At 58.1% G+C, this 12185-nt stretch overlaps 1 protein-coding gene across 1 annotated transcript in view; it reads right to left on the bottom strand.

Moving 5' to 3' along the window:
• LOC135893088 (immunoglobulin superfamily member 1-like) overlaps positions 1-12185 on the bottom strand; it is a 35657-nt gene that overhangs the window by 15125 nt on the left and 8347 nt on the right. The window contains exons 4-6 of the mRNA XM_065420873.1: positions 5443-5727; positions 893-1174; positions 154-268 (exon numbers count right to left, since the gene is read on the bottom strand). Of these exons, the coding sequence (XP_065276945.1) occupies positions 154-268; positions 893-1174; positions 5443-5727 (682 nt within the window). The remainder of the gene's footprint in view (positions 1-153; positions 269-892; positions 1175-5442; positions 5728-12185) is intronic.

Raw genomic sequence — 12185 nt, 5'->3', positions numbered from 1 at the left:
CTCCATGGCCTGGGGGTTCCCCGCAGGACACCTGGGTTCGATCCCCGTCTCTCGCCATCTGGGGGATCAGTGGGGTCACCCGACCCCCGGGAACACGGCAGTGGGGTGAGGGGAGCCCCCCATATGCAAGGTCACCTCGTCTCGAGTCCTCACCTCCTCCAGCTGTACGCGGCTTCGGCCAGGACCAGCACCAGGGCCAGCAGGACCCCGGCGGCCAGGGACAGACGGACGATGGCAAACGGGGGGTAATCCTGCTTCGGGGGGGCCCCTAGAGGGAGGATAGGGGCAGGAGGTGAATGCACATGCTGGGCAGTGTCCCCCCAACTCCCTATGGGAGAAATGGGCCAGTCCCACCTCCCCACAGTAAAGTCTTCCCCCCCCACAAATCTATAGAGAGCCAATTTGATCTGCCAGCCCAGAGACCCCCGTACCTGGCCGTGTACTGCCCGGGCGGGTGGGAGCCGGCGCTGCTCCAGGCTGAGTCGGGTCGGTTCGCCCTGCGGGACCAGAGCCAGTGTCTGTCGGGGCGGGGGGAGGGTAAAGGGGAGAAACAGCGACTCAGCAAACCCCCCCCCTCGCCCCGTCACTGTCATTCTCAGTGGGGGAGAGTCCGAGGAGGGGGGGATTTTAGTGGCTGGCGACGGTGCCGGCTGGGCAGCCCCTGGACCCCGACTGCTCTGTGCATCCCCAGAGCTGGGCGTCCCCCTGCTCTGCAGCTCTCCTGGGGGCAGGGATCCCCCCACCCTCTGCCCTGAATCTCCAGCAGCTGGGAACCCCCCAGTGACTCTGCTGGGCCAGAGCCTGGTTCTGAGCGCCCCATTGGTGCAGAGCCCCCCTGAGGGTCGGACTGGGGGTGGGGCTGGGAGCGGGGATGCCGAGCCGGGCCCCTCACCTGCTACCACCAGCTGCACGGGGTCGCTGTGGGGGGAGCTGACAGGCGGCTCCCTCAGGCTCTCATAGCTGCAGGTGTAGTTGCCCCCGTCCTCCCGCCGGGCGTTGGGGATGCGGAATTCGGCCGTCGAGCCGGACGGCTCCGTGTGCCACCGCGCGACCCCGGCCCGGTACATCTTGAACCGCACGCCCTGCCGCGGCCCGTGGCAGGAGATGGTGACGTCCGTCCCCGGCGCGATCTCCCTGCTGGGGCTGAGGGAGATGGAGGGCTTGGAGTAGTGCGCTGGGTTCGGGGAAAGAGAGAGAATCGGCATCAGACCCGACGTTTGCGGGGATCCTGTGGCCTTGTCCCAGCACGTCTGACGAAATGTAGGGCAGGAAGCGGTCATCTCGTCCAGCCCCCTGCGCTGGGCCTAGACCAGCCCTGTCAGGCCTGCCCAACCTGGCCTTAAAAATCCCCCCAGACGGGGACTCCACCGCCTCTCTCGGGGGCCATTCCAGAGCTGAGGTTCCCCCAGAGTTAGAAAGTTTTTCCTAATATATCTGTAGCCGTAAACTACGCTAATTTCTTCTTCTCTGGCCCCTGATGGACGGGGAGAACAATAGATCACCATCCTCTGTACCAGATCAGAAGATTTATCAGGTCCCCTCTCGGTCTTCTTGTCTCCAGACTAAACGTGGTCGATTTTTTCAATCTTTCCTCGCAGGTCACGGTTCCTAACCCTCTCGTCTTCGTTCCTCTCCCCTGGACTCGCTCACGTTGGGGCCCAGAACTGGGCGCAACACTCCCGCTGAGACCCGACCCCCAACTTAACGACGGGTACATTAACGTTAACACTGGACTAGTATTTTGAAATGTAACTGAATAATAATAAAATAAATACAAATTCAATATGCCGATAGTCTGTTCTCCAGTGTCCCCCTTCCCGGCTCTGACACCGCAGAGCCTTGCCTGTGTCCCCGTTCCTGTTCCCTATTCCCGTTCCCCCCTCTTAGCAAACATAAGTCCAATTTCCCTTCCCTTTCCTGTTTGACCCCAGTTCATATAGCGATATCCTCAGCTATACCTTAACCAACCATGTTACTGAAATTTAACTAACCAATCCTAACCTATAGTAACATGATTCTCTAACCAATTATATCCCACTACTCTCATTAACTTACACCTAGCCAAATTAATTATACAGAGACAGAAACAATTAGAGAACCAGACAGATTAACAATAGCAAAGTGGGGGCCAGAAAGATAAAACACAGAAATGAGGGTTTCACAACCACAACCACTGAGAAGTGATTTCTTGCCGACAGGATGCTGTCAAGCTAAGTTTTCTTTAACCATCTGAAGATCTGTTTCTTTCTCTGGTGGGGATGGGCACTATCAGGACAGGATCGTCTTCCTAACAGCCCAATGCCACCTTATTTCAGTGTGACGGGTTTGGGATGTGATAGGGTTACCATCCGTCCGTATTTCCCGGGACATGTCCGGCTTTTGCGTCTTTAAATAGCCGTCCGGGAGGAATTGGTAACAAGGTTAAAAGGTCCGGGATTTTCCCCCCTCCCTTCCATGCAGAGTGCGGCATGGTGATTGGGCGGCTGGGCCTGATTGAGCCGCTCCCATTGGCCTCCAGCAGCCAAAGCCCCTCCCCTGCTCCCCACTGCTGCCTGCAGCCGGGTGTAACAACACAAACAGCCCCACCGGCAGCGTGTTTTGCCTACACGTGGAGCCAGCATCTGACCGGCCTGGGCATAGTAAGGGGAGTCCCGGGGGGCAGTCAGGGAGCAGGGGGAGGGTTGGATGGGTCCCCGGCCTCCACCTGCCACCCCCCCTCTGCGCGTCCCCCCCCCGTGGGTCCCCCCCCTCTCCTCTCCCGTGCCTGCTTGTGCTGCCCACATTCCTACGCCTTCCCGGCAGCAACTGCTGTCTGCTGCCCCAGGGTCCTGCTGCCCCCCGTCCACTCATGGCAAGGCAGGCTGCCCTTACCCTGCCCTTCCACCCTAGCCCTGAGCCTCTCCAACGCCCCAAACCCCTCATCCCCAGCCCCAGCCCTCATCCCCCCACACCCTAATCCTCTGCCCCAGCCCTGAGCCCCCTCCTGCATCATGAACCCCTCATCCTCAGCCCCAACCCTCATCCCCCCGCACCCTAATCCTCTGCCCCAGCCCTGAGCCCCCTCCTGCATCATGAACCCCTCATCCCCAGCCCCAGCCCTCATCCCCCCGCACCCTAATCCTCTGCCCCAGCCCTGAGCCCCCTCCTGCATCATGAACCCCTCATCCTCAGCCCCAGCCCTCATCCCCCCGCACCCTAATCCTCTGCCCCAGCCCTGAGCCCCCTCCTGCATCATGAACCCCTCATCCCCAGCCCCAGCCCTCATCCCCCCACACCCTAATCCTCTGCCCCAGCCCTGAGCCCCCTCCTGCATCATGAACCCCTCATCCTCAGCCCCAGCCCTCATCCCCCCGCACCCTAATCCTCTGCCCCAGCCCTGAGCCCCCTCCTGCATCATGAACCCCTCATCCCCAGCCCCAGCCCTCATCCCCCCACACCCTAATCCTCTGCCCCAGCCCTGAGCCCCCTCCTGCATCATGAACCCCTCATCCTCAGCCCCAACCCTCATCCCCCCACACCCTAATCCTCTGCCCCAGCCCTGAGCCCCCTCCTGCATCATGAACCCCTCATCCTCAGCCCCAACCCTCATCCCCCCACACCCTAATCCTCTGCTCCATCTGTGAGCCCCCTCCTGCATCATGAACCCCTCATCCTCAGCCCCAACCCTCATCCCCCCACACCCTAATCCTCTGCTCCATCTGTGAGCCCCCTCCTGCATCATGAACCCCTCATCCTCAGCCCCAACCCTCATCCCCCCGCACCCTAATCCTCTGCTCCATCTGTGAGCCCCCTCCTGCATCATGAACCCTTCATCCTCAGCCCCAGCCCTCATCCCCCCGCACCCTAATCCTCTGCCCCAGCCCTGAGCCCCCTCCTGCATCATGAACCCCTCATCCTCAGCCCCAGCCCTCAGCCCCCTGCACCCTAATCCTCTGCCCCAGCCCTGAGCCCCCTCCTGCATCATGAACCCCTCATCCTCAGACCCACAGCCCTCACCCCTGCACCCCCTCCTATCCCCAAACTCCCTCCCCCTTCCCATACCCCCCCTCCTGCCTTCAAACTCCCTCCCAAAGCCTACACCCCCTCCCTTTGCACCGCCTCCCACCCCCAAACTCTATCCCAGAGCCTGCACCCCTCCTGCACCCTAATCCCCAGCCCAGGACCTGCACCCCAGATCTCCTCCCCCCACCCAACCCCCCTCCCAGAGCCTTAGGCAGGTGGGGGGGGGGTTTCTGGGCACCACCAAAATTTCTACAAACCTGCCACCCATGCGAGTGGATAAGGGTCGGGGCAGTCAGGGGACAGGTAGGGTCCTAGGAGGGCACTTAGGGTGGGGGTTTCTCAGCAGGGAGCAGTCAGGAGACCAGAAGCAGGGGGGGGGTTGGGGGTTCTGAGGGGGGCAGTCAGGGGGTGGGAAGTGGGAGGGAGTGGATTGGGGGCAGGGCTCCCCCCCTCAAGTGTCTTCTTTTTTGATTGTGGAAATATGGTAACTAGGATGTGAGGATGTGACATTCGCTTCCCAGCTTATGTCTGCCTCTGCTGCTTAGCCGAAGGCCTTTAGCCTAAGAACCAGGCCTCAGGCTGTCACAGTGAGAGAAGGCCCAGACACAGGCGGACTGTGATTTTGAATCTTTGTTTTTATACCCCTGTAACTAGCTAAGTGATAAAAATACACCTACGTTCTTAAAGTACAGGCCTTTGCAGGCAGGCCTGAATATCTATATTCTAACACCTATGTCCATTAAGTTAAATGGAATTTGCAATAAAATATGGAAATAAAATAAAATAATAAAAAAAATGTACATTAGCGTCAACACATTTTACATTAATGGTTTCATATGTTTTTGAAATAAAATGTGATTCTCCTAAATTAAAGTCGGGTTTAACAAAATTCGGAAATGAAATGAATGGTTTTGAGATACAATTTTCCCAAGGCTTTACCAAAACTTTGAAATAGAAGAAATAATTCTACTAAAAGCGCCGATAAATCCTTCTTGTTACAAACAAGTGCACATTTTATTTGAAAATATTATGCCACAAGTGTAATATGGGAATTGGGGTCTGGTGGTTAGAGCAGGGGGGCTGGGCGCCAGGACTCCTGGGTTCTCTCCCCGGCTCTGGGAAGGGAGTGGGGTCTAGTGGTTAGAGCAGGGGGGGCTGGGAGCCAGGACTCCTGGGTTCTATCCCTGGATTTGGGAGGGGAGTGGGGGCTAGTGGTTAGAGCGGGGGGGCTGGGAGCCAGGACTCCTGGGTTCTATCCCTGGATTTGGGAGGGGAGTGGGGTCTAGTGGTTAGAGCAGGGGGGCTGGGAGCCAGGACTCCTGGGTTCTATCCCTGGATTTGGGAGGGGAGTGGGAGCTAGTGGTTAGAGCGGGGGGGGGGGGGGGCATGGACACAGGACTCCTGGGTTCTGGTACTAGGCTATAGCAGACACCCCCTCACCTTCTACCACCAGCTGCACGGGGTCGCTGTGGGGGGAGCTGACGGGCGGCTCTGTCAGGCTCTCGTAACTGCAGGTGTAGTTGCCCCCATCCTCCCGCCGGGCGTTGGGGATGCGGAATTCGGCCGTCGAGCCGGACGGCTCCGTGTGCCACCGTGCAACCCCGGCCCGGTACATCTTGAACCGCACGCCCTGCTGCAGCCCGTGGCAGGAGATGGTGACGTCCGTCCCCGGCGCGATCTCCCCGCTGGGGCTGAGGGAGATGGAGGGCTTGGAGTAGGGGGATGCTGCAGAGGGATGGACACAGGCTGTGAGGCACAGCACCCCCTATAGGGGAAAGGCCCCGTGCCCCATTACCCACCCCCTGAGCCAGCCAATCCTTGCCCTGGGGGCCAGATGGGAGCCGGCGCCCCCTAGAGGGGAGAGGCCCCGTGCCCCATTCCCTTCCCCCCTGAGCCAGCCAGTCCCTGCCCTGGGGCCGGATGGGAGTCAGCGCCCCCTAGAGGGGAAAGGCCCCGTGCTCCATTCCCTGCCCCGTTCCTTGCTCTCCTGACCCAGCCAGTCCCTGCCCTGGGGCCCACTGTCCCCTATCCTTGAATCTACCCCTCCATTCTGCTCCCCTGCTGCCCCTTTCTTCTGAGGCAGGGTGTCCCACCCCCGCATCATATCTCCCAGACCCCTCCTTGGACAAAGCTGGTTTCTGCAGGCGACTCACAAGCAGCAGCGAATGGGAGGCGAGTCCAGATGATGCCTGTAATGAGAAGTGGGTGTTTGATGCGGGGGAATGTGAGACCACATCCTGCCCACACCCCCGGGCTACATCATCGGGGCCACAGTCATGTGCCAGCCCATGGGCGTTTGCAGCCATTGTAGGCCAAAGTTTGCAGCCAGCCTGCATCAGATGTGGGGTGCGAGCATATGTGTTAACCCTGAACCCTAATGATGATGCACCAAATGCTGCTGCTGGCAGCTATTTCCCTGGGGAAATCAAGAGTTTTAACCCTGGCTCCACAGCACACCTGCAGCGTGAGGGGGATGCAGAATCTGGAAATCTGGCCCCGGATGCCGGGGTCCGTGCACGAGCCAGGGTCCTCGCTGGGGAATTTGCACCCCACTAGCTGAGGAATCAGGGGTCCGGCTGTTGCCTGGGGGTTGCTGTGCCTAGCCCAGAATTCACAGGGCTTTGGGTGTGGGCTGGAAAGGGGATGAGGGTCACCGTGGGAAGAGTTGCCCGGCTTGAGGGGAGGCGGCGCTGGGAGGCAGATTCCAACCTGGAGGCACAGAATAGGCCGGAGGGTGTGTGTGGGGGAAGCAGGGGCGGGACACTGCTTGTGCAATGGGTAGCCACTGCCAGTCTCATGCTGCCAACTTCCCCAAAGCGCTGGGGGAGGGGACGGTTCAGCACGCCCCCTATGTCTCCCCTTCCCAGGCACCATCCCATGGGGGCAGCTAATACAAGCTACTTCCAAGGACCTCGATTTTGGGGTCCAGGCCAAATTCAGCCCCACGCACATCCCCACCACACACCCACCCCCCAGCCCAGTCCTGGCCTAACCCTCTTAGGAAGAGCTCCCGGGCGCGGGTTAGGGGAGGGAGGGTTGTGGGGTGGGGCTAGGCAGAGGGCTGTGTGTGGGAGTGAGGGGGAGATGGTGGGCATGGGGGGAGCTGTGGGGTGGGTAAGCAAGGGGCTGTATGGGGGAGGACCGGGGCTGGTTGTGGGGCCAGGGTGTGGGGGAGGACCGGGGCTGTGTGTGGGTTAGGGGGCTCTCCCTGGCTCCCCCTCACAATGGGGACCCACCAAGGACTCAGGGAGGCTGAGCCAGCCCCGTCCCACCCCCTTGGGGAGAGGAGAAGACCCCCGAGGGGGGCGCAGGGACACACTCACCCAGGGCGAGGAGCAGGGCAGGAGAGGGACCCATGGTGCTGGGGACCCAGAGGAGGAAGCGGCACCTGGGGAGCGACGGACAGTGCGACTGGCTCTGTGGAGGAAGCCCCCGGCTCAGTGTCTCAACAGGAAATTCTTTTCCTGGGGCCTCCCACCACCCACAGTCTGGGTTTCACAACAGCCTGTGGGCAACGGCCTCACGGCAGGGACCAGCTGGCTCAAGGGGGTGGGGGAAGGGGGCACGGGCCCTTTCCCGTATAGGGGGCATCAGTTCCGATCCGGCCCCAGGGCAGGGAGTAGCAGGCTCAGGGGGGCTCTTTAGGCAGGAGTTAAGGGAAACTAAGGCAATGGGGAGACGGCCGATGTCTGAGCGCCCAGGGGCAGGCGGACATGGGTCAGTTGTGTCTCTCCAGGCCGATCTGTGGGTCTGGAGGCTGCAGGGGCCAGGATCTCAGGAAGGGGGGCATCTCATGCAGGGGCCACGATGGTGGAGCTGAGGGGACTCCTCCGCACACGCTGAACGGCAACAAAGCCTCGTTCAATGGAAAACTGCCCCCCCCACCCCCTGCAGGGGGGATTCAGAACTGCCCCGCTCTGTGTCCTAACCCCCGCACTGCTCCCCGCAAGTGGCGATTCACATGTCACCCCAGAGCCAGGGTCCGGAGCCTTTGTGGGGAAGACCCAAGGGGGGATTAACTGTGGGGATCTCCATGTGCCCACGTTGTCCGGCCTGGGGTCCCGAGGAGGGGAACATCACAGGGTGACGAGCCCCAGCACAGCAGGGAAAGGACGACCCCATGGAGTGGATGTAAACAGCCGGCGCCAATTGGTCATGGGCATCAGATCCTTCTGCAGCTTCGCCCAGAGTCAGGGTGTGAACCCCGGTGCCCTGCCCAACTGATGCCCTTCCCCAGAGGGGCTGCAACCTGTGCTGGGTGAGGGGTTCCTGTACAACCAGCGCCCCACCCCAGAGGTGGCCGCATCCCAGTGCCGGGTGAGGGGTCCCTTTATAACCAGCCCCCGTGTCCCACCCCCGAGGTGGCCGCTGTGATGGGTTAGATCACGGAAACCCCCTTGGGAGCTGCCACCCGGTGTGTTATAGGCCCTCAGAGTTATATCTCATATGTCTAGTTCCAGATACAAGAGCGATACATTTATAGAAATAGGATGACCACACTCAGTAGATTATAAGCTTTGTAATGATACCTTACAAGAGACCTTTTGTAGATACCTTTACAAGAGACCATATTCCAGTTACATTATATTCACTCATTAGCATATTTTTATAAAACCATGTCACACCCGCCTTCTGCACTTACTGCTGGAGACTTGGACACTGACCATGGCGGAGGCATATTACCTAAAATTCGTTTTGGGGCTCCCCTATGGGGCAGACACTCCTGTGTCCCCCCAAAGGGGAAAGAGACCCTGATCCAGCTGTAGGCTCACAGCTACCAGCTATGACAGACCTTTCGCTGGCCAGCAAAATCCCCCCCCCCTTTCACTCAGGTTGGGTTTGCTTCCAGCTAGAGTCCTTGGGGTTTGTTCCCACCGCAGCAGTCACCACGACCCCAACTTCCAGCTCCAGGATACATGTCTCTGTGCCCCTCTTCCGCTCCATTACAGCCAGTTCCTGCTTCTGGGTCTTAATGGCTTTGTCTCTTAAGTCCAGGCTGGTGGGCAGCCTTTTCCCGGGGAAAATTGTACATCAATTTCCATTTCTCTTCCCTTGAGACCGTCATTCGATGAGTTGGGATCACACAGAGAACCCCCTCCTGCCAGAACAGGCACCCCTCCACTCCTGTCTTGCTACGTTAGACACTCCAGTGAGCTTCAGCACACACAGAGGCTGGGCCACACCCATCTGCAGTTCACTGAAACTGAGATGCACTCAGCTCAGGGGCTTCTTAGTTAACAGAGACTTTCCCAGCGCCCATTGTTCAGTCTTTCTGGGCAATTTGCAACTTGTGTAGTTCTAGCTTCTTCTGATCTTCACTCTTACTTATTTTGCTTCCTTTTCTGTCCCTACTTCCCTTGCCCGAAATAAGCAAACAGAAAATAACAAACCAGTAACCACTTTGTCTGTTCTCCGGCCACCACACTTAAAACTCACTTAAAATCACTACCAGTATCTCAAAGCAATCAGCTGTGCACAGACCCTGCTCAACTACGCCACTGTGACGGGTTGGATCACAGAAACCCCCTTGGGAGCTGCCACCCAATGTGCAAAGACTACCCCTGCTCCTGTTTTCCCTGCCAGCTCAGGACTCCAGCACCCTGTCTTGCTGAGCCAGACACGCCCGTCTGCTCCAACACAGACCCAGGGTCTGAATTACTTGCCCCAAAGCTGCAGGTTTACCTGAAAGCAGCTCACAGAAGTATTCCTGTCTTTAACACTCAGATGCCCAACTCCCAATGGGGTCTAAACCCAAATAAATCCATTTTAAAGCTTATACAGGGTAAACTCATAAATTGTTCGCCCTCTATAACACTGATAGAGAGATATGCACAGTTGTTTGCTCCCCCAGGTATTAATACATACTCTGAGTTAATTAATAAGTAAAAAGTGATTTTATTAAATACAGAAAGTAGGATTTAAGTGGTTCCAAGTAGTAACTGACAGAACAAAGTCAGTCACCAAACAAAATAAAATAAAATGCGCAAATCTATGTCTAATCAAACTGAATACAGATTATCTCACCCTCAGAGATGCTTCAGTAAGTTTTTTTCTCAGACTGGACCCCTCCCAGGCCTGGGCACAATTCTTTCCCCTGGTACAGCTCTTGTTCCAGCTCAGGTGGTAGCTAGGGGATTCTTCATGATGGCTCCTCTCCTCTCTTTGTTCTGTTCCACCCCTTTATATATCTTTTGCATAAGGCGGGAATCCTTTGTCCCTCTCTGGGTTCCCACCCCCTCCTTCTCAATGGAAAGACACCAGGTTAAAGATGGATTCCAGTTCAGTGACATGATCACATGTCACTGCAAGACTTCATTGCCCACTTGCCAGCACACACATATACAGGAAGACTTACAGGTAAAACAGAGCCATCTGCAGACTGTTGTCCTGGTTGATGGGAGCCATCAAGATTCCAAACCACCATTAATGGCCCACACTTTGCATAATTACAAAAGGCCCTCAGAGTTCTATTTCATATTTCTAGTTTCAGATACAAGAGTGGTACATTTATACAAATAGGATGATCACACTCAGTAGATTATAAGCTTTGTAATGATACCTTACAAGAGACCTTTTGCATGAAGCATATTCCAGTTACATTATATTAACTCATTAGCATATTTTTATAAAACCATGTCACACACCCCAGAGGTGGCGGCATCCCAGTGCCAGGCGAAGGGTCCCTTTATAACCAGCCCCCGTGCCCCACTCCAGAGGTGCCTGCATCCTGGTGCCGGGTGCGGGGTCTCTGTATAACCAGTGCCCCACCCCAGAGGTGGCCGCCTCCCAGTGCCAGGCAAGGGGTCCCTGTATAACCAGCCCACGCACCCCATCCCCTCTCCCCCAGATGTTGTACACATTCCTGGCACGGGCACAGAGGGGCTGTGGGGTGTCCAGGTTGGGCTGGTTTGTGGTTCTGTGTTTATTACAAATCTGGAGATTAACAGGATGCAAAATAACATAAATAGCCACCTTGGCACATCCCCTCCCCCTCCCGGTGCTGAGCCCCCCATACCAGCCCCTACATCTAGGGGCAGGGCAGGGGGACAGCAGCTCGATGGGACAGGGCTGCAGCGGGGGGAGGGCAGCCCCCCCCCAATCTTCCCTAGAAGCAGAGTTCTCTGGGGCTGACGCTGCAGGGGGGTGAGTTTGTTGCCCCCTGGGGACCGGCGCCCCATGGCTGCGGGGGGCTGTCAGTGCGGGGTCCCCTGGCTCACGTTGATCGCGGCGTACACACTGGGCTGGGTGGGCTCGGGGGCTGGGGCTGGGCCCCCCTGCTTAGCCTGCAGCGCCTGGCCGTCCAGCTCAGCATAGGTGAGTCTATCGGCGCCGGGGTCGGGCTCCTGGGGCTGGAAGAGGAGAGAGTCACTGATGTGTGTGTGTGTGTGTGTGTGTGTGTGTGTGTGTGTGTGAGAATCCACCAACACCCCAACACACACAGAGCACAAGGTACACACACACACACACACACACCTGGCGATCCCGTAAGCCCACCCCCTCTCAGCAGCCCGACCTCCACCCCAAACCACTGAGTGTGCCAGGAAAGGCTGGGGGGAGGTGTGAGGGGGCTGGCGGAGCCCATGTGGGTCAAGGATGGGGTCAGGCCCCATGGGGGAACAGGGGACACTTACCAGGGTCTGCGGCTGTTTCCCTTCATCAATGGAGGTATCTGCGGAACAGAGACACCCGCTAGGGTGAGCAGATGTCCCGATTTTATAGGGACAGTCCCGATTTTTGGGTCTTTTTCTTGTATAGGCTCCTATTACCCCCCATCCCCGTCCTTATTTTTCACATTTGCTGTCTGGTCACCCTAGACACTCGCTGAGCGGCACCCCCGGCCGGCCCAGAGCAGAACCCCACACCCAGCTCCGACCTCCCCATCCAGCCAGGGGGCTCAGAGACCAGCACAGCCCCCCCACCCCACCCCACAGCATGGGCGAGGGTCATTAGCCACATGTTACAGAGAGGAAAACTGAGGCACAGAGATGTCTGTGGGTTACAGCGGGGGCTGGGAATCAGAATGCCTGTGTTCTTGCCCTGGCTCGAGAGGAGAGTTGGGGACTAGTGGTTAGAGCAGGGGGCTGGGAGCCGGGAGTGGGTGGGGAACTAGAGCTGGAAGGGAGGGTGGCCCCAGGGAGCTCCTGGGAGTCCAACATTCTCAGCTGACACCTGCTACCTCTGGG

This window comes from Emys orbicularis, chromosome 21 (assembly GCF_028017835.1).
Source record: "Emys orbicularis isolate rEmyOrb1 chromosome 21, rEmyOrb1.hap1, whole genome shotgun sequence".
Lineage (NCBI taxonomy): Eukaryota > Metazoa > Chordata > Testudines > Emydidae > Emys > Emys orbicularis.
This window is presented reverse-complemented; position numbering and strand designations above follow the sequence as displayed.